The 22584-nt window shown below is 41.4% G+C and overlaps 2 protein-coding genes across 3 annotated transcripts; both read left to right on the top strand.

The window, feature by feature from the left end:
• The first annotated feature begins 118 nt into the window (after window positions 1–118).
• Window positions 119–8009, top strand: AKAP17A (A-kinase anchoring protein 17A). Of its 2 annotated transcripts, XM_059466498.1 has the most exons (6): window positions 119–276; window positions 395–526; window positions 868–1610; window positions 3654–3802; window positions 4423–4663; window positions 6046–8009. In XM_059466498.1, the coding sequence occupies exons 3-6, from the start codon at window positions 936–938 to the stop codon at window positions 6940–6942; spliced, it is 1962 nt and encodes a 653-aa protein (XP_059322481.1). In that variant the 5' UTR covers window positions 119–276; window positions 395–526; window positions 868–935; the 3' UTR covers window positions 6943–8009. The 2 variants fall into 2 exon arrangements, with proteins under 2 accessions (XP_059322481.1, XP_059322480.1); XM_059466497.1 differs by having other exon boundaries at window positions 395–1610.
• A 6074-nt stretch (window positions 8010–14083) lies between these two features.
• ASMT (acetylserotonin O-methyltransferase) lies at window positions 14084–22356 on the top strand. Its single transcript, XM_059466441.1, has 8 exons — window positions 14084–14157; window positions 15495–15669; window positions 17593–17722; window positions 18406–18474; window positions 18996–19114; window positions 19899–20039; window positions 21240–21362; window positions 21772–22356. Exons 1-8 carry the CDS (start codon window positions 14086–14088, stop codon window positions 21981–21983), a joined length of 1041 nt encoding a protein of 346 aa, XP_059322424.1. The 5' UTR covers window positions 14084–14085; the 3' UTR covers window positions 21984–22356.
• The last annotated feature ends 228 nt before the right edge of the window (window positions 22357–22584 follow it).

Below are 22584 nucleotides of genomic sequence, written 5' to 3'. Positions count from 1 at the left end.
CACGCGGAAGCGGAAGCGGCGGCGGCGCACGCGGGGTGGTGCGTCCCGGCGGCTGCGGGTGAGGCGGGCGGGGGGTCCCGTCCGGGCCGCGGGAGCGAGGGACGCGGGCCGGGCTCCGCCTGCTGGGGGACGCGCAGGAGCCGGCGGCGGGGGGTGCGGGTGGACCCTGGCGTCGGCGAGGGACGCTTTTCCCGTTGGCATCTTCCCGGGGTGTACCCCCGCCGCCCGGGCTCCGCCCGCCGGGGGCAGCTGCCGGCGGTGGCCGCTAGCTCCGCTGTGAGTCGCGGTGTTGTTACCCAGCCTTGTCCCGCCGAGCCTGCTCGGCGCTGCCGGCAGGGAGGGGCGGTGGGGCTTCGGTCTGTTAAATAAAAGGGGCGCTTTTCTCTCGTTGCAGACACTTTCCAAGTCTTCCTTCCGGAGAACGTGAGATCCGCCTCGGCGCCAGCCTGCTGGGGTGCACTGGTTGTTAAGTAGATTTGGGAGCGGTGTGACATCGCGCCGCCAGTCCCTTCCCTCCTGAGAAAGGGTAGCTGCTTTCTGAGCAATCACATACCAACCTCATGTATTCCTAAGACTGTCATCAGCTTCTAGTTTTCTATTCAGAGGCCTTACAGAGATTTAATTACTTATAGGCTCTAGTGGTTGTAAAGTAATTTAAGATGTTTGTACTACTCGGTTGTAATTATCTAATTCACTCTTGTGTTAAGAGACATCGTTTTAACTTGGGAATGGTTAAATCGCCAAAGAATTAAATTATTTATGGATAAGGGCTATTTTATTTGACTACTGTTGGCCTGCAACTTAAACTTGCATCTTTTATTTTTTTTATCCTATGCTTTTTCTTTGTTATGGCTGCTGCAACAATAGTTCATGATACATCAGAAGCTGTAGAGCTCTGTGCTCCCTGTGGGTTATACCTTAAACCCATTACAAAAATGACCATCAGTGTGGCACTTCCTCAGCTGAAGCAACCGGGAAAATCCATTTCGAACTGGGAAGTGATGGAAAGATTGAAGGGGATGGTGCAAACTCATCAGTTTTCCACTCTGCGGATTTCTAAAAGCACAATGGATTTCATTAGGTTTGAAGGAGAGGTCGAGAACAAAAGTTTGGTTAAATCTTTTCTGGCGTGCCTTGATGGCAAAACAATAAAGCTGAGCGGCTTCTCTGACATTTTGAAAGTGCGTGCTGCGGAGTACAAGATTGACTTTCCTACCAGACATGACTGGGACTCGTTTTTCCGAGATGCAAAAGATATGAACGAAACGTTGCCTGGGGAAAGGCCGGACACCATTCACCTGGAGGGTTTGCCTTGTAAGTGGTTTGCAGCCAAGGAGACTGGCTCAGAAAAGCCAAGTGAAGAAGTCCTTATAAAAGTTTTCCAGAAATTTGGAGAAATCCGTAATGTGGACATACCCATGCTGGATCCTTACAGAGAAGAGATGACTGGCAGGAATTTTCACACTTTCAGCTTTGGAGGCCATTTAAACTTTGAAGCCTATGTCCAGTACCGGGAGTACGCAGGGTTCATCGAGGCCATGAATGCCCTGCGAGGGATGAAGCTCATGTACAAGGGCGATGATGGCAAAGCTGTGGCTTGCAATATAAAGGTGAGAGACTGCAGCCTTTTGTGTGGGAGCCCACATGAAGGTCTGAGTATGGCGAAATGTTATTTCCATAGTGCTTGAAGCCTTTATCTGTACACCACAGTGATGGCAACAGGTGACACTGACAGCATTAATGTGGCTTTATGGGACAGGCATAATACAGTTTTCAAAGGAAAATGTTGGTAGAAAAATGTGCTGTTAGATTATGTAACTAAAGTGAGCGGGGTTTTGCTTTTTTCCTTAACAAGACTGTTCTAGAAATGAAAAATGCTGATGGAAGGATCAAGTTTATGAATACAATTTTCTAAATTGCTTTAGAAAAGAATATGTGTTTATAAATTGCAATTTCACTTAAAATTCCAGTTCAGAACAAGTTCAGACAAATTTCACCATAAGAATGGCTGTAAAGTGCATTATACTTTCATGTGTTCAGTGCAGAGAGATGTTTTGGGGGAGAATTTCACATTCTGTGTCTGGTCCCTGCATTGATAGCTGGGTCTACCAGTTGAAGGTCAGAACTAAAAGGCTTAGTAGTAGCATGTGGCCTGTCTGGTCTGGGAAATATACAGTTAATCATCTGTGTACCTGATATACAGCAAGGCCCCACAAAAATTTAAATGATAATTTTCATTTGGAGCACAGCTTCCTGTGAATTTCCTATGCTTATTTCATAATATTTACATACAGAGTTTTCCAGAAGTGATCTTCTGTAACCTCATTGTCTTAGAAATTACAGCTGTGACAGGAGGGAACAAGGCAGTCTGTTCAGATGTAGTGTCTCTGATAGCACAGCCTCAAGAAAACTTACTCTGTTTGGGGGTGGTCTGTGCATTTACATATTGGTTGAGTGAAATGTTTGTGGATGTATTTTGGTATGCTCAGTAGTCATTCATGAAACCAGGGAGTGTATTACAGAAAAAAACCTTGAGCATTCCTTTGTGCAATGTGGGAACATGCAGATATTTATTCAAATTGCAGTTTAGTCAGTGTAAGTAAAATACTGCAATCTTTTATCTTGTTATCAAAGCTTGTCAGTTGTGGGGTAGAAACTGTGCCTTGACCTGGTGAAACTCAACCTGTCATTTACGTGCAGAGGAGGATCAGGGTTCCCAAGTTTAGTATGGCTGTGCAAGAAGAGTCATGCCTTCCTGGCAGCTGCCCTGTCAGGACAGCAGCTCACTGTCATACAAGGTCACCACACCTTGTCTGTTTGTACCTATTTGTCCCCTCAGTCTGTTAGTGAAACATCATTTATGCCTAAAGCCTGAGTAGATTAAACTGCAGAGGCAGTGCTCCTTGTTCTCTGCCCCGTGGTTCAATGACCATGGGTCTGTGGAAATGTGTTACAGATCCCTGCCTGCCTGCACTCAGAATTGGAGATTAGGACACCAGGGCTGTCATGTCTGGTGGTGTCCTGTTCCAGCACACAGCAGGACATGACCAAGGTGTGTTCATATATCCTGGAAGCTGAGCGCCTCTGAAGTCTCATTTTTCAGATGTGTGTGTCTTTCTTTTCTTTCTGTTCCCACAACTTGGGATCTTCTGCCCAGTGTACTCAATTTGGGAATCTTGGTTTTAGAAGTGGTGCAGAGGCTTAAACCAGGTGCTGAATGCTGTAGAACTACATCTTCTGCTGAATTTAATTTAACAGTTTTAGACAGAAAAGAAGGCCTTTATTTAAACCTTTTTCTACATAGTGCTGTAGAGTCCCTAACAGCTTGCATTAATTAGGAGTTCTGTGCGTGCCCATTCTGACACATTGAAATCTTTGGACAGACAGAGTCTCAGCCACACTGAGGTTTATTTTTGGTTGTGAGACATAGAAGTGGTATCTGATTTTACTACATGTGTGCACACATTTAGTACCCAATTACCTGATTAGAATAAGTGGTGCTTTCACTGGGCACAGAGAGAAGTTCCCTTTGTTTTGAAGAATGTTTTACATATCTGATTGTACTTACACCAAGGTCTAAGTTAAAGTTGTCAGGTTGTAATTTTTGATATTTTTTGTTTCCTTAAAACTGCTTTCCATTGTATCATGTGCAGGTTTCTTTTGACTCAACAAAACACCTCAGTGATGCATCGATTAAGAAGCGTCAACTTGAAAGGCAAAAGCTTCAAGAGCTTGAAAAGCAGAGAGAAGAACAAAAACGTAAAGAGAAAGAAGCTGAGGAAAAGCAAAAAGAAGAAGAAAGGTACTTCCCTCTTATTGTTCAGTTATAGTTTTAACAATCAGACATAAGAAAACTGCTCCTTCATAGCACCATCAAAAGATAGAAAATAAAAAAACACAAGCTGTCTCTAGCTAAAATGAAGCACTTAAAAGCTGAGTGTGGTTTAGTTTACCACTTATGCTTATGTTCAGTTCAGAATATTAAACCTGCAAAATACTCAATTTCCTAAAAGTCTTGCCTTTAGACACCTGGTTTCAGATACCATTGGCCTTTAGCAGAAGCTGCCTGATCACAGAAATAAAACCCACCACCACTGCAGACATTCATTTGCTTGGTATTCTTCTTGTGGCTGTGATGATTCTCTGCCCAGCTGCCTCATGCATTGTTATTACCTCTGGTCAAAGTTTAAAAAACAATTGTTTGCTGTATCATTTTTTTTCTTTGAAATCAAACTTAAAAATAGTTAGAATATGATTGTTTGCTGTCACAAGTAAGGGTTAAAATGTTCAGTTTTCTATTTTGTTCTTCATCAACATGACTTATTTAGAAACAAATTTATTGAAGTGTAAAACGTATTGAACATACAGTAGAGTTTGAAATTGTGCTTTGCCTAGATAAGGGAAAAATATTTTTCTTTTTAGGAAGCAGAGAGAGCTTGAAGAATATGAGAGAGAGAGAAAAAGAGAAGAGAAGTTGCGCAAGAGAGAACAGAAACAGAAAGATCGTGAAGTTCGACGGAACAAAAAGCAACTTGAAAAGCTTCAAGCTGAAGAACAGAGAAAACTTCAAGAGAAGATAAAGCTAGAAGAAAGGAAACTCCTGTTAGCTCAGAGAAATCTTCAGTCCATTAGACTAATTGCAGAACTGCTAAGCAGAGCAAAGGTAATTTAAATACTTATTTCAGAAGCTAATGAAGAATCCAACAGAACAAAGCCCTTTGCTGGCTTGAGAGGATGTGGGGAGCACTGTTCATTAAACACAAGGTTTACTACCTCTGCAGCTGCTATTCCTTAGAGCAAAATTTCAGAAAAGCACAGTGGAACAGTATTTGTCTCTTGGTAAGATATGCGCTTGTAGGTAAATGGAAAGTGAGCTTGATCCTATAGTCCTGAATAGCATGTTTTATCTGTAAATTAATTGTCAGGTTTTCTTTAGTCCAGTAGAAGAACATGTGAGCATGATGAAGTGAGCTAAACACAGAGTATAAGATGCAAGACTCCTTTTCTAATTCTGGTTTAGATGCTGTTTCCCATCTGCCTTGCAGCAATTCTGTTCACTGTTCTTTGCAGTTTCAGAAATTGAACTTTCATTAGTCAGTGTTGGAAATGCACAGAGTGTTTCTTCTGTAGGAAGAGTACTGTCAGCAGAGGTCTCTAACAGTACTGTTATTTTTTTCACTGAAACACTGAACCTTAAGACTTGGATAAAACCGTATTAGGGTGTACTGAATGTGAAATACTGTCTGTAGAAATGAAAATCTGTATGGAAAAGCACAGGTTTTTTTCTTGATGCCAGTGCATTTCAGGAGTGTTTTTGAACTCACAGATCAGTTACATACTAGAAGAAGGGAGAAATGCCTTTTGCAGGTCTTTTAACTTTGTAGCTGTGGAACAGGAGGGTTATCTGATGAAGCAGAGAGTGTGTTTCTTTCATTTAGAAAATTCTGAGGTCTATACTAAAGCCCTTGACTAGATCAGAATAGAAAAAGGTTTGAACCTTTTCCAGTATCGTGAGTTTTTAGAATGGTTGACAACATGACAATCAGTTTCTACATTATAATTGTCCATTTAATTACATGCTGGTTTTGTGGACTTATTGTAAAGTCATTTATGAGCCATAGATGGCAATCATCTAAAAGAAGTAATTTTCAATAAAATTTAAAGTATTTTCAATTTGACTGAATTTTGAAATTTTAAATTTGACTGAAACCTTCAAGTTTTGACCCTGATAAATGTATTTCAATTGTGCAGATTTCACATGTTATTACTTTTTTATATTGAGGAGCCACAAAGACAAAACTTCTCTTCAAGAACTGTGGACAAATAATGTTTCAACTTACAGCAGTTCTGGATTAGTGGGTTTTGTTGGTTGATTGGTTTTGATTTTTTTTCCCTTTAAAAAGGAAACACCATTTTATTTTGGGATGGTTAAGTTCTGTTGGTTAGATTTTATTTTCTTGCCACTTTGCTGCCTTTGTATTATGTTGTAACTTGGAAACAGGAGGAGGTATTTTTTGTTTACTCTTCCCTTTGATTGTTTTTCAGACAGTAAAGCTTTTGGAGCAAGAACAGAATGAAGAAAAGATTTGTCTTCAACAGCTAGAGGAGAGACGGAGGCTCCAGGAGGCTGAGCTTAAACGTGTGGAAGAGGAAAAGGAGAGAGCACTGGGGTTGCAGAGGAAAGAAAAGGAGCTGAGGGAGAAACTACTGAACAATCTTCTGAGCAAGAAAATGGATGCAGTTAATCAAAACAAAGAAGAAACCGAAGCATCTCAGACTGACATGCTGAAAAGCCCTAGTGCTGTTCCCCACACTGTGTCATCCAGCTTCATCACTTCTACCTCAGGACAGGCCGTTACAGCCAAACTTGCTCATGGCTCTCAAACAGAAGTAGCATCCCCTGAAAGTGTAAACACTCAATGCAAGTACTTAAATGGCAACATTCATGACAAAGTTCGTGTCAAAGAAGGTCAGAATCTTCATACTACAAATTCTGAGAGGTGTTCTGACAAAAAGGATTCGGGGGTACTTTCATGTGTGCCTGCCGATAACCAGGACCAGAAGAGCCTCTCTAACTGTGACCAGAACACTTGCAAGAAGGACTTGCCCCGTGAGCAGGACAAACGTGGAACAGAGCCAAGGAGAAGAAAGAGCCATTCATGTAGCAGCATAAACAGTGATGAGAGCAAGGGTAGACGGGAGAGCAGCAGGCACAGAAGAGATGTGAGCTCCCGGGATGAGAAGCATAGGAAGGACAGGAGGTATTACAGACGCTCCAGCAGGAGCTACAGCCCTCGCCGCAGCCGCAGCCCTCGGCGAAGGAGCGCGAGCCCCAGACGCTCCCGCTACAGAAGAACGCGCAGCAGGGAGCGCAGGCGGGACAGGAGGGAAAGGAGCCGCAGTCGCAGAAGTGCCAGCAGGAGACGAAGGCACCGAAGGTGATCACTCAGTAAGCAAAGGAGTTCTTTGAGTGGGTAGTGGAGGCCTTGGCTCCTTTGAAAGGCTCTGGTAGGACCAAAGGGCCACAGAATTGGACACCAGACCTCATCCGTGTGACTGCTATAGGAAACACAATTGTTTCAACCAATTCTAAGCGTGCATCTTGTCCTTGAAATCAAGAAAAGAGATGCCTGATTTTGACTTTCCTTCCTTTGTTGTCTCTTTCTAGGTTTCTGCCACAATGTAGGTATAATCACTTGTGCTTGTACTGAAGTTCCTAAAGTGCTAAAAGCCAACCTGTTTTCTTCAGTTTCAGTTTTCTAAACCTTAATTTTAGTGTATTTAGTTTTTATCACCTAATTTGGCTTAAAAAATACATGGGTGCCAGCTATAGGAACTTCAGAGGTGACAAGCTATTACATACAGATTTGATTTAAAGTGTTTCCTGATGCGTTCAATGAAATCACGTTTAACAAAGTAGAGTTTTTATTGATTGAGATGGATAGCAGGACTTTCATATTTTTTCCTAAAACTGACGATGAATTTATGCAGGATACCTTTTAAACTGCTTTGATTCCTTCATATGTCTGTATGATGCCAAGCTTTGTGGCCCACATTATTCTGGTGTGTAATGCCTTTGTATAATACTTTCTGTGTAAGAGAGGCACACCTGGTGTAGGAAGTAACAAGCAGTGGTAAAATGGTTGAAAGTTGTTCTGGTATTTTGTTGACATATTTGGCTTTGTAATTTCAGGTGGCATAGGGCTACTTGAAACATTTTTTCAGGTACATAAAGAGCTAAACATTGTCTTGAAAAAGGGGCCTTCTTGCTAAATTATTTTTACTTGTGTTGTTGAAAAGTAAGGCTGCAGTGTCTCTTGTTAAATCTGTTTAAGAATACTTTTGCTTTTAAAATGCAGCTCAGGAATATTAAAAGCTATAATGTTACAGTGAAAGAGTTTATTTTGCATTTTTATGGTAAAATTAAAAAGAAAACTGTTTCCAGTGAACTGAAGTTGCTGTTTTCATGTGTCAGTATATTAAAATCTGCAGAAGTGTTGTGTTAAGAACTTGTTTGTTGAAAGCATCACTCAGCATATTTGAAGCTAAGCTTCTCTTCTTGATGGTCCTGTTATGTTACAGCTGCCCCAATTCTTAATTCAGCAGGATGTGTGCTCTTTAACTACAGCCTTCAGATGCCATTATCTTCACCCTGATGCATGAAATCAAAGTGCATCCATTTCCTGGAGTGTCTCAGAAGCACCTTAGTGCTCAGCTCAGCTGGATCCTTGGCTGAATGAGTTTGTCTGCTTTGCTTTCAGAATCCATGTGGGTTTGTTTCTTACTAGACCATGCTGCTGAAATCTTTGTAGGTACTAGCTGTGGACAGAAACGGTAAGACATTGACAACACTAAATTGTGAGGAGCTGTTGTGTCCCTCAAAGGCAGAGAGGCATAGACACATCAGAGGGCTGGGCAGTCACCAGCCATATGAGGGGCAAATGCTGGATCCACACCTGGAATGGGGCAGCTCTGGGGATACACACACACTGGGGAACAAGACAACAGAGAGCAGCCCTGCAGAAAGGGACTGGGGGTTGTGGTGGATGGCAGATTGAACATGGGTTTCAGTGTAGCCAGGAGGGCCAGCTGTGTCCTGGGGCACATCACTTACTGTGTTGCCATCTGGTCAAGGGAGGGCATTGTTTCTTCTGTGTCATTCCAAAATCTTCCCTTGCCAAGAGCTGACCCAGCTTCTTGCCTTGTGTCAAGCAGCCATATCTGTCAATTCAAGCTTAGTTTAAAATCAGCATGCTTTGTTGCTGAGGAAAGGTCAGGTTCACTCTTAACTGGTAGGTTATTTCCTTCACTAGTGAAAAAATTTCCACATTTAGCATGATTGGTGTTGTATAAATACAGGGTGTAAATCCTGTTGAACCATGGTTTGGGCAACTTCATGCTACAGCCCTGTGTTCATGCCTGCTGGAAAGTCTAGGCATCAGGGAAAGAGACCTCCGAGCCCTATTTCATGTACTGAGTCCCAAGAAATGCCCAGTGTTCATTCCAGTGTTCTGCTGTCGTTCTTGATCATTCTTAACTCACATGATGAAGTGGGAGGAGAGTTTTCTTGGTTATGAGAATGAACCTCAATTGTTGCACATGGCTTCAGGAGAGATTTCACATCTGACACCACAATGTCTCCTCTATGTCCTTGCCAGAAGGACAGGATCAAGTGGGAACCCTATTTGCTCTTGAGGATGCATAGTTTTAAAGTGTACTGATCATCTAGTGATACAAGGAGCATGTGACCTCTTCCTGTTGGAGGTGTGAACCCTGCTAATCACAGACTGCTTTCAGCAAGGTCTGAGCTGAAGAGGGTGGGAAGTTCGTGGGCCAAAGCTCTTGAGCTCTCTTTTCTGGGCAGGATCTGGTGCATGTGTTCTCTGCATGTGCTGCTGACTTGTCACAGCTGTTGGCAGTGGCAACCAGGAATGTTTTTTCTGCGGCCCTTGTGAAACAAAGAAGAACAGGAGTCTCAAAGGGGTAAGAAATCTAAGTTCTTGTTGCTATGAACAGTGTTGCTGCATAGTCCTGATTTATCCTTAAGAAATGTCTCCTCTTGTATCTGTCTGAGGGCTGATGAGCCTCTGCACATACCAGCCCTTTGACCTGCAATTTTCTTTTTATCTCCTAGCCTCAGCCTGCACTAGGTGGCTTGGGAAGCAGCTTAGTCAAACGACAGCTTTGGTACAACAGCAAGGCCAAAGCCCTTCAATATGATTAGTGTGATATTTTCCATCTGATTACTACCTGATGTGGTAAAGAAATTCTGATAATGTGTGAGTCAAATTCGCAGCAGTAATTTATATTAGTAAAAATTATTACCAAAGCTGTAACCATATCCAAATCCTGTTTCTAATTGGCTCTACCTTTGCAGAGTAATCTATTCAGTGTCCTAAAACAAAGACATAGGCATAATTAGGTATGTGTATAAAAATATGTTAACTGGAAGCATCGTCTTTAAGGCTGACAGAGAAAAGGGGAATTTTTGCAGTTGCTCCCAAAATTGTGAACACAAGATTCTATCAGTGCCACAAGCTATAAAGACAAACTAGTGAGAGTCAACTGGTGATCAGGACTACCTGAATTTGGCACCAATGTCAGCTTTAGGTCAGTTCTTGTATAGGAATATATAACAGACTATTGTGGCCACTCAGGTTTGATAGCAGAGCTAGACATTTTACATTCTATATAAGACAGCAATTAAACCAACTAGTTTGGCAAATATCTTAATTTATAAATTTGTGGGAAAATTTGGCCACTGATGTCTTGTATTACAATACAGATCAAACTTGTGTTTATTATGCATTGCCAGTGTCTTGCTCTGATATCCTGCTTCTGAGGTTTGGCTATTCTGAATACAACACACATTTTAGTAAGCTTACATTACATGCTGTTGATCTGGCCTTTCCCAAGTCTAATGAGCATATTATTTGCAGAAAGTATCTTCTGCTGCTTTGCAGTAAATTTGCAGTTGTCTCTAGTGTTTGTATAAAGCAGCAATCTAGTTGCCGTTGATTCTTCAGAACCGAATGAATGCACAGAATGAATCAAGTGTCCTATATTAATCTAATACTGGGCTCTTGAAGGGATGTGCACCACCATCCTTTCTTCTTTAGTGGCAGCACAGAAAATCAATTTGGTCTGGTACCCTGTCACATGCTGCAACTCCTGAATCTCCTGCTGCCTGACAAAAAAATTAAATTCATTGATTAGCTCAGGCTAATGCTTTGCCATAGCATATATTATAAAATTTTTGAAGGGCTAAGGCTGATTGGAATTACTCTCTAATTGATAACTAATCTAACTGCATTTGCACTGTGGCACCTGCCAGGTGAGCTCTACCTGCTCTGCATGGGATGTTCAGGTGTGCTGTCCATGATATTGGACTATTTGTAGGACAATATGAAGGGATGTCACTCCCAGGCACTGCCAGCAAAGTGTCCGAACAAGAACTGATCACCTTCACTTAGATTTTCCCTGCAATTCTGCACATGATCCCAGACATGTCAACACTCTGAGGAATTGCCTAGTGGTGTCTGTTACTTTCTACCTTCCCTGTAAAAGGGAAGAGTTGGAAAAAAATCTTTTCTGTTCATTGCATGTCTTGCTGCTGTGATTTATAGCAGCTGGCTCCATGCAGGTGTTTACACACCCCTAGGGATGGGATAGGGAATTGTGAGGGTAAAAGTGAAAAAACTCATGGATTGAGATAAACACAATATAAAGGTAAAGCCAAAGCTGCATGCACAAGCAAGGCAAAATGAGGAATTTATTCACCACCTCCCTTGGGCAGGAAGGTGTTCCTGCCGTGTCCAACAAAGCCAAGCCTCTGAAATGGCCTGTTTAAGGCAGTTGTGTACCCATGGTTTTCCTTTGTGTTCTTTGTGGCATAACACAAGCAAATTCTGAGCCTGCCTCAGCTGCTATCTATCTTGGTTTTCCGTTTGCATCTGTCTCTCTCTCTAAAGTTTCTGCATCCACCCCTTGAGGCTGGTGTAGCTGGCTATCCTCACAAAGACTATGACTCTAATCTGCTGGGACTTTCCACTGATAGAAATCTCAAGTATTACGTAGTTGAATTATATGTTGAGAGATTATCTGCAGTCCACAAGTTAAACCAAGAACAACTTTGGATTGCCTGAGATGCACTTTAAAAGATATTCTGAGAGATTTTACTGTAAGTAAATTTAAAGAGAAGGGAGGGTTTGCTTAGAAAATGAGCTGGAGATACAGGTTTTTGTGCCCACTCCAAATATTTGCTATTAGTATATGTGATGAAAATAGGAAAAAACTAAAATTGGTGTGTGTCAAAAGTGATGGAAATAATAGTTATGTTACTAGGAAAATGCGTCTGTTGTGAAATATGAGAATAATTAGAAGCTACAAAGAAGAAAAGAGCATTTTAAACTTGATATTCTATTTCAAAGAAAAAGTATGATATTAAGTATCTTGTTTTTTTAGGATTGCTTAAAAAAGACCACAAAATAATACCTCAGGGCCCTTCCAGGGCATGTGTTATAAACTGGGTATACTTAGAGACTTGGTCATGATAGCAAGGCAGAGTTGCTCCCTACTGGAATTATCGAAACTCATCGTGGTCACATCCCTGGGATTTTTAGTTTTTGCTTATAAGGAAGGTTTTGTGTGAGAAGATTTCTCACTGGCAGGCACATTCATTTAACTAAATCTCCTTTGTTCATAGATAATTTCTTACTTTCAAATGTTATGCAAAAATGACATAATTGGTTTTTGTGTAGCATTTGACTCTAGTGAGTCATTTAGGCAAAGAAAAATGCATCACTGAAATAGAGCTGTGGTGGTAAAATAAGGGCTTTAGCCTGCATGTGGTCTAAGCCCTATGAGAGAAATCTTGATAGGGTTTTCATAGAAAGCAAGCCATTGCAATTTCATCTTCATGAATGCATTTCTAGCTTAAAAGGAGCTTAAACTCTAAGCCTCACTAACAATTTACTTGGAAACAGCTTCTGCATGTGGCTTTTTTCAATCTGGTGTGGGTTATCTGCAAGCCTCCTCCGCTACATCTCACTACTAGTGGTAATCCCATTAGATGATTACAACTGGTATCCTCAACAGACAGATTTAGTTATAATTGAAAAAGAACTTCAAGTGTATTTAATCAATGTGTGGTCATTTTATTAGTGGAGACTCACGTACCATATAACTTTGCCTTAAGTGAAGTGCATTTATGGGGCTGAATAGCTGTTATGTTCCCAGGAGTGGGAAATCCTTAATCTTGCATGAAATTGCACCAGTTTCTCAGAAGCACGTAGAATTGGCCTTTAGAAGAGAATTTCTTTTTTTATTTTCATACAACTTTTTTTTTTTTTTGGATAACAATAGTTACCTTTGGCTGGTGATGTGCAATTATGTACAATTTAGTTAGAAAGTACAGATGCAGAGAATTATACAGTGGAATCTGAAGCATGGAGAAAGCTGCCACTGAAAAAATGTTGGTTTGTCACATTTTGCCTTCAGTGTACTACCTAAATAAGGTTTAATTTAACATTGTTTCCTGAAGGGTCACTAAATGTGTGATATAAAATCTGAGTCTTTTCCTTGATGGAAAGGATCTTCCTCACCTGAATGTTGCCGCATCTTCCCGGAGGTGAGATGGGCAAGATGTCAGACAGAGACAGAGAAATGGGGCAACAAGATTTCAGGAAAGTAATCCAGGGGTTTAATTTTCTGATGAAAACCTATGAGGTATGTCCTGTGTGAAGTTGAAATCCATGCCCCATCTTGCACTTTGCAGTCATTTCATTGTTTCTTCCCAAGGGCCTTCTGCTGCCCATTATTTTTTTTGCAGAGAAGGGGAGGAAAACTGTAGTAACCAGCTGGAAAATGAAAACATGTTGTCACGCCTCAGCACCCTGATCTGTCAAAACTTGGCAAAGTGCAAGTAGGACACTCCTAGTGAAGTGCTCCAAGTATTCCTTTCTAAGCTGGTATCAGGCTGACTGGGAGGACCTGCAAAATACAGAAAAGTAAAAAATGTAGATTACATCCTTGTAGGCTTCATCTGAGTGATCATCTTCAGAGCAAACTGATCACAGTAAGAAAACAGCAACAGATTCTTACAGCTTCTCTTTGGACTTGCTGCTTCTGCACTTAGGGATGAGGGATACACTACTGCCAGCCCAGGGTCCCCCAGACTGTCCCCACAGCAAGTTTCAAGTCTCAAGTAAGATTCTGCTTTGGTTTATGAATGCTGGTGCATTGCACTGAGTTCAGGTTCTTGGTATTCTTCTGTACTGATTCCTGTTTTGCTTGTTACAAGCTTTCAAGGCTTCTGAGGTACCACTGTGTTGCTGACTGATGAGCTGACAATACAAGCTTTAATCCACAGTGCCTTATACTTGGTGATGGAAGATCCAAAGAAACAGCTGAACCAGGTAGAAAGACCCATCAAAGCCAAATAATTCAGCTAACATGTTTTGTAACCAGTGTATTTCTCAGAAGCAATAAGATTATGTGGATCAGCTGGTGTGCTTTGTGTTTGGTTAAAAGAAGCTTATTTAAATTAAGAGAGCCAGGAAATCTCTGTCTCAGTCCAGAAGGAAGATGGGTTCCACAGAAGACCTTGACTATCCTCAAATCATCGTGCAATACAGCAATGGATTTTTAATCTCAAAGGTAAGAAATATAACTCTTAGAAAGAGTATGCAGAAAGAAATATTAGGGATTTCTCTTTAGATCCTGAATGTAAGTCTTTGGAAGAGGTGAAAGCACTGCTATAATGACTGTTTTTTCCAAAGATATTTTTAAGGCCCAAAGGCAAAATTAAGTAATTCTACTCTTCTTATTGTTTCCTGATGTTATTTGCTTAAGCACATGGGCATAAAATTATAATATCCAGTGCAGTGGATGATTTTTTCCTCATTTACTACTTAACTTTCCTATTGTCCCTTGCTGATCCCCTGGCCAACATGGTAACGGAAGGAATGCTCTTTGGTTGTGCAAAAACCGCTGCACCTTAAGCTCCTGAAAGGCACAGCTGACAATAAAGAGAGGAAAAACAGATAATGAAAAATCCCGTTGTGAGAAAAAGAGGGGCCCAGTGCTTTCCAAATTAACACTGTTAGTACTATGTTTTAGAGAAACAATTTCAACTTTGGCCATGTTAAGCCATGTTCTTAGGGTAAAAGGAGCTTCATTGTGCAGGAATAACTGTAGCTCAAATCATTTTAGATACAGGCAGTCTGTTAAATTGATGTCTTTGTTACTGTTTCAGGAGTGTTTATGTGACCAGAGTAATAGGCTCATACTTGTAAAATTGACTGTGTATAGCTAAAGAAAGATGGTTGGTTCTTTTTTTTTTAATGTATGGTTAGCTGTGTTTGTCCGAAGGTTGATGAATGTTGCTGGAGAAATTAAACAACTCTAGGGAAAGACTGGACAGTTTTGTGCAGTTAAATGAAACTGTTCTTCTGGATGAGAGGAACCTCCCTGCTTTTGGAAGATCACTGTAGTCCTTCTCATCAGTGCCTGAAAGCAAGGTACATAGAATGGGATATTCACCCTATTGCAAGCCATGAGAGAGTCTCCAGGGTTCACTGAAGCATGTGCTAGATCCTAGTTAAAGAACAGAAACATAAACAGACACCCACCCAGACTTGCCTTTGTTCTTTCTAGGAGATTGTGAGAATCTGTTTCTAAACTAAGAAAGAGGCAAGGACATTTACACACAAAATCTGGTCTCTAAATGTGGACTTTTGGAAGCCAAAAAGCATTGGCTGGCTTCACTGGAACAGAAAAAAGAATAAGACTAATGAGTGCATTACATGCATAGTATGTTAATATCGGTGCTCAGATAAATTACAATTTAATAATTGGACTTGTTTATATGAAATACAAGTTTATCTGAAATAAATATTATTAAATTTATATTTTCCCTGCTTAAGCAGCTTGTGAAATGCAGTAGGCTTTGTGCTTTCACCTAATCCCTCACTCCCATCTTTCCCTACTCCCAGGTTATGTTCACTGCCTGTGAGCTGGGGGTGTTTGATCTTCTTCTGGAGTCAGGACAGCCTCTGTCTTCAGATGCCATTGCTGCAGGTCTGGGTGCCAGCACCATGGGGATGAGAAGACTGCTGGATGCCTGTGTGGGATTGAAGCTCTTGGCAGTAGAGATGACACAAGAAGGAGGTAATAAAGGCAGAGGAATGGAAATAAATTGCAAGATTTAAACCTCTGATGGTTTTGAAAGTGAGGTAAGATGTGTGGGCAAAGGTGATACCAAATGTTAAGTCAGTTAATGTAGCTGGAAGAAGGAGAGAATCACTCTTAGGATTTACTCTTCAGCTGGAAGAGGAGGCAAATGTCAGCATGATCACAAGTATAAAATGAAACACAGGCACAGGGCTCTATATTCCTAAATGTCTTTGTACATGTGACTTTGGAGAAGATATTTAGGATAACTCCAAAAGCTCTGTGGAGCTTGTCTCAAGAAATCTCTGTGGTATGGACAGGATTTTAAACTTAAAACAAAATGCCAGGGTGGATGGTAACAGCATGATTTAAAACAGGTTTTGTTCTTCTTAGGGTTTTTACCATTATGTGAACTATTTTGTTGATCAGAACTGAGAGGTGATAAAAGTTTTTCCTTATGTCAGAAACATGGAATGCACTTGGACAGAAAGGATCTGTAGCCATCAGACAGCTGGTCAGGACCAGCTAGAGTCTCACAAATTGTGTCCCTTGCCCTGCCTTGTGTTGGTATACTCTGCTTTAGGGATTATGGTTGTTGCCAAAAGGGTTTGGGGAGAGCAGGATCTATCTTTTATATTCCTTTGGTATGCAAGTCCTGTGGGTGAGTGATGCCACAGCAGATGCATTGGAGGGAGTGGGGAGATTTCTGGGAGTCCTTTAGGCATTCTTCTGTTTGCAGAAGGTCCTGTCCTAGTGAACTGAGGGAGTGTATGTGTGGCTGGCCTACTGTTTTGGGGACTTTCTCCCCACCTGCTGACCTTGTTGATCAGAAAGAAGACTTGTCTGCAAAGAGTTCTCACTTAGAGCACACTGAAAGCTTCCTCTGAGAGGAGAAGCCTGTATGTAAATTGTAAGAGCTGCAGGGGGGTCGCACGGTTGGGACGGACGGAGATGAGATCTCTTTGAAGCCAAGTCGTGTAACTTGCAGTTTATTGCAAAGGGCGTGGGTGCAGGGCCCTGCTGGGAGCTGCCAGCCGCAGCTCGGAGCAGGCCCGAGAGAAGAGAGGCCCAAAGTGTAAGAGAGTTAAAGACAAAGGTTTAAGAGTGGAGAGTATGTAGAAAGGAGGGGGTGAAGAAGTGCAGAGGAGAAGACAAAGAGACAAAGAGAGAAAAGGGCGTGAAGAAGAGTGCAGAAAGATAGAGCGAGACAGAGAGTGAAAAGAGCGCGAAGTTCCCGTTACAATACAATAAATCATCTTCTGTGTTGAATATTCAGATTCTCATTAACCAATCTACTACAGCATGCATATCCTATAACATTTCCATACAACCTATAAGAATCACTATATTACCATACTATGTTTACATTTTAAACCCTAAATCTTACTCTTTGGGCCCCATCTGCCAAGCTGCAGGGTCTGCTCTGACACTTAGGCCTGCCTGCTTGCAGAGGGAATTGTTTCCTCCAGGGGAGATTACATTCAGCTGGTCACATCATTGTTTTCCCATTGTTCAGCAACTAAGGGATCTCAAAGGTTGCTTTCATTTCAATCTCACTTATAGTTTCTATATTCTCAAAATCTTTTGCCAGGCAGTCATATTTATAAGGCTTTCTTGTTTCATCCTCCCCAACATAAATGACATCTCTTAAAAGGCATTTTTTTTGCTTTTCTTGAAAGAAATAGTTGGGGCTGGAGTTAAGCATAGGGAGATGGTGTTTACCTAGATGGAATGAGGCAACACAGATTTCAGCAGCTCTCACCCACTGCTCATTGCAGTGGAAGGCTTTGGTTGTAGAAGTAATGTGGCTGTGTTTTTGGCTGTATAGACATCTTCTGGTGATAAACACCAAGCTGTACAACAGACTTGGCAAGGTGATATATCATATATGTTAGTAAATATATTTATTTTATGCTTTAGCCCTCTACAGAAACACAGAAATTTCCAATGTCTACCTCACAAAATCAAGTCCAAAGTCTCAGTATCACATTATGATGTATTATTCCAACACAGTCTACTTGTGCTGGCAGTACCTGGCTGATGCTGTGAGGTAAGGAGGAGTGCTGTGTGCTGTCTGGTGCTTTGCAGCATCTGTGTCAAAGCTCTGAGTGTTGTGTTTCTGGGGAAGAGCTCAGTAAAGATGCTGACTCATTCTCAGAAATTAAAAGCAACAGATAATTCAGCTGTTAACGTGGCCATATGTGTGCTTTCCCCCCCCTCCTTGTTTTCCATTTGTGTATGTTCTTGTTTTCCTTTTCCCTGTCATTGTAGAGATGATCTAGAAATCAGATTTCTTTATGTGTCACCTTCAGTAAAGCACTTTATCATTACAGTGGATCTTACTGGATGTGGCATCAACAAAGTAAATAATGAGTAGTGGTGGCTAAGGGTCCTTCTGTTGCAAAGGTTTATAGGGGCAGTTAAGTATGGGTCTGGAGTCTCACTTGTTCCAGTCCATGTCAAACATGATGACCAAACATGGTGTAGATGACGGTGATGATTGTATCAGTCTTGTACCTTTACCTCAGATGTGCTCCCGTAAATGACAGAATCCTGGAATGGTTTGGGTTGGAAGAGGCTCTAAAGATCATCTAGTTCCAACCTTCCTACCACTCACTACATCAGATTGCTCAAAGTGCCATCCCACCCTGATCTTGAAAAGAACCAGTCATTCTTGTGAGAGGTTGAGAAATATATCAGCACTCTCATAGGCTTTTTCAATTACTATTTTAGAGAAGGAAGAAACCAATATGAAAGAGCTTTTGGTGTTTCATCTAAAGACCCTTTTGGAGCAATGTACAGGTAACCATTAAAATATTTACAGAAGTTTTATTCTTCTTGTTGTGGATAAAACTAATGTTTTTAACTATGACTCAGGACAATTAAATATGATAAGGTGAGAATTCCTCTCATCAGCATCATGCAATGTTTTTACTTCTCAACAATATCAATTACTGCGATGCTGTCTGATATTTTGAATAGAAGTATGTAATTTTCTAACCTGAAAAACATCACAGATCTCTGACAGAGGCAATGATAGTTGAAGGAAAAAGAAGTCCCTTGGAAATTCTGAGAATGAGCAGCATAATACACTGTTGGATTTCACGAGTCTTAATTCCCTATTTAAATGCATGAATTCATAGCTGTACACTCCTGATACAGTATATTCAAGGTAGGTTTATATGCAAAGAGGACATATTCTGTGTCAATAAAGCCAGAGATTTTTGTTTAAGCTAAAACATGTAGCAGCAGTTATATGATAGGAATCTCTGAGGATGTGGTAAGGAACCCTCTCTCTGTGCTGTCTCTGTTTGCCTTGCTAGATCAGATGAAGAAATGCTAAAATTCATGGCTGGCCAGAACTCAATATGGAGTATATGTGGCAGAGATGTCCTTGCTGCATTTGACCTTTCCCCTTTCAGGCAGATCTATGACCTGGGAGGTGAGTGTCAGGAGATCTTCTTTAACAAGCATCTGAACTGTCTTTTATAAGCTCTGCAGAGGAAAACAACTCCTATGTTATATGATGGGCAAAACAGTGGAAAGTAGGACATAACAATATAAGGAGAATTTTACTGTTTTGGTTGGTTAAAAACAGAAACGTGAAAGTGATGAGAGCATTAGAAAGCTGAATGTTTTTCTTTACAGTCTGATTTATGTAAGCAGTCACTCATCCCCTCGTGGATGTGGCAGCTTTAGCATTTTTCATGCCTTGTTTGATGCATTCTTCCAGTGCCAGACTCTCTCCTTCTTCCTTTACAGTCACTGTTGTTGAGATACTGCCTACAGCCTCTTATCCTGCAGCACCCTGCTGTCCCAGCACTGCTTAGTGCTGCCAGGTTTCACAGGACAAGGCAGGCTCCCTCCTGGCCTCCCTCACTTCTTCCCCAGAGCCTGGCTTAGTGACTGTTTTTCACTTTTCACCTTCCAACACCTGCAGCTGGTCTGGCAAGGAGGGAGTGTAGGAGTGGTAAGGGCAGGGGCTGACCCCACATGCCTGGGTGCCGCTGCCCCCAGGCCTTCCTGCAGAGCACATGGAGACAGTGACTTCTCCTGCCCCTCCTCTTCCCTCCCAGCAGCACATGGGAAGAAGTGTCTCAAGGGGTCAAATATACATTGCCAGCTTCCATGAGGCTGAATGTACCATTGCCTGTATACTTTCATGGGGATGTCACTGAACAGGTTGGGTTTGTGTCAGTACTGACCTTCTTTTCCTGTCCCCAAAGGAGGTGGAGGAGCTTTGGCCCAAGAGTGTGTTTCTTTGTATCCAAATTCTACTGTCACAATTTATGACCTGCCCAAAGTTGTGCAGGTGGCCAAAGAACAGTTTGTTTCCCCTGAGGAGCATCAGATCACTTTCCATGAAGGTAGGTGGGGACAGCGGTGTGGAGTTGTCACAGCTGTGGCTCCAGAGCTCTGGCTCTGCTCAGAGGTGTCATACTGGAGGCTCAGGTCTCCAGCTGCCCCTTATGGGGACAGGGTCTCAGGCTGCAGCCTCCCCAACCCACCTCTGCAGCTGTTCCAGCTGTCCTCCAGCAGCTGTCAGAGACACAAGTCAGTTATTCAGCAACAGTAATTCCTGAAGAGAGCTATTTCATTTCTTAAGAACAATGGTACATTAGCAAAAAAAAAAAAAAAAGAAAAAGCATCATGCAATTTTGAAATCTGCTATGCTTTGCTATAAATTTTCCTAACACTCCCCTTTTCTCCTGTGCAAACCTCCTGGCAGATGTGAGGGACGCCAGGTCTGCTCTGAACATGGGTTTTTCCTTCTCTGGTCACAGCTGATTGATCTTCAAGTCCTAAGATATTTTGGAACATAAAAGTGGGTGAGCTAGCTCTTATTCCTCTTGCCCAGACCACTGATCCTGCATAGTCTTTGTACAATGTATGAGGAAAATTAATATAGGGAGATCTCATTTTTATTGTTTACAAAAGTCTTCAAAGTGCTGGAAGTGCTTAAAATTGCTCAGATCTGAGAGAGAGAAAAGGAGACTTGAGGAGGGAAGGGAGTGTATAAAAACAAAGATGCAACAAAATGGGAGAAGAAACGACAAAGTAAAGTGCTGAGAAAAAAATCTGAATGCAGTACAGCAGGTGCTGAACAAAAGGAATAACAAGCTAGTGATGGAGGTGAGAGATGTGTATTTTTACCTACGGATTTATGGAGTAATTCTGTGATTACAGAAGATCTTTGAAAACTTTCTTAGAGAAGGCAATATTCTTTCCTTCTTTCTCATGACAGGAACTGTGTGAACCTATGTCCTTAGTGCAGTATGAATTTGAATTTCTGTCATTGGAGAAAGCCAAAACTCAAATTCTTTCCTGTACATCAGTCTGTTTCAGGATGAGTTATTGCCTTTAAATGTTTCAGATCTTCTTGAGACTGATCAAGAGCAAAATTCCCTATGCAGTGCAGCAGAGGACTTTGACCTGGTACCTCCATTGCCATCTGATATGTCTAAAGGTCATTGCAAGCCTGGAATTGAACAGAACTGAAAATATTTGCATAACTCAGCTCTCAGTGTTGTGGGGATTTGTATAATGCATGTATTCTTGCTTCACAGGAGACTTCTTTAATGATTCAATACCTGAAGCTGAACTGTATATTTTATCCAAGATACTGCATGATTGGGATGATGACAAATGCAAACAACTGCTGGCAAAAGTCTACAAAGCTTGCAAACCTGGTAGGTGTGAATTCTTGAAGAGCAGAGGGACTCTTACTATTGTTTAGATAGGTGTATACAGCACAGCAAAAAATCCCATTAAGCATCACAATGAAGCCTCAGAGTTTCAAAAGCACTGCCTACAAAACAAAATTAGTAAGGTCCTGTTAATTTCAGCTGGGGAAAATGGGAAATTTCCAGCCCAGCCATAGCACCTCCTTCAGCTCTAGGATGTCAGTACCAACATAGCTGAGCAAGGATATCCTCTGATGCTTTGGCTCTTTCATTGTCTTCTGTGATGCTGAAATGTGACTTAATGTAGAGACTGCCTCTTCCTGAAAGTAAGGTTAGGATCTGTCCTTGTAACAGCTCAAAAATAGCTCACCTTTTCATTGCTCAGCTTGTGTTTTCTTTCTCTACTCTCCACCAGGTGGGGGAGTGCTCCTGGTTGAATCCCTTCTGAATGAAGATAAAAGTGGGCCTATAGAAACCCAGCTGTATTCCATGAATATGTTGGTGCAGACAGAAGGGAAAGAGAGAACAGCAGCAGAGTACAGCAAGCTCCTGGAGGCAGCTGGCTTTGGAGTGATTCAAGTAAAGAGGACTGGAAAACTCTATGATGCTGTTTTAGGAAGGAAATAGTAGTATGTGTTTTATGTATGTAACAAAACAGAAGAGGTTGAGAAATATGCTATTCTTCTTAGTGGGCAATGATCAGCCTAGCTTTTAGTTAAGGCAGCCAACTTTTTGTAAGCTGCTACATTGTCAAAAGACTCACTAATAACAGATCTTCAACATGCATGTGTTACAAATCTGGAAGCCTGGCTTGGCTTGCCTTTGGATCTGTGAGAAAAAGAAAGAGCTCAGCACATGTTCCACAAGAAACAATCCACAAAAGAAAAGTGTAGTGTGTTTTCTTCAGCTTGTATCAGTCTTTCTGATTTTTGACACTGTATCTGACAAAAGCAGAGCTGAATTTGTACTTGATTTCCTGCAAAACAAAACTAATCCCTGTACTGAGCTTTTGTGCCTGCATTTTTATTCCTGAAATATTGATATAATAAAACCAGACCAAATTATGTCTCCTTATGGTCTTTTCAGAGTTCCAGGAGAAGTCGTGTCTGAGCCTTGGGGAGTTTTGCATGAAAAAACATATTAATTTTTTATTTTCTTTAGATTTTGATTTAAATTATGAAAAAGTATTGTACTTTAGTGACTGGTTGAAACCCAGGGATTCTTATTA

This window comes from Ammospiza nelsoni, chromosome 2 (genome assembly GCF_027579445.1).
Source record: "Ammospiza nelsoni isolate bAmmNel1 chromosome 2, bAmmNel1.pri, whole genome shotgun sequence".
In the NCBI taxonomy this organism is placed as follows: Eukaryota; Metazoa; Chordata; class Aves; order Passeriformes; family Passerellidae; genus Ammospiza; species Ammospiza nelsoni.
Note: the sequence above shows the minus strand (reverse complement) of the source record. Positions and strands in the feature narration are given on the sequence as shown.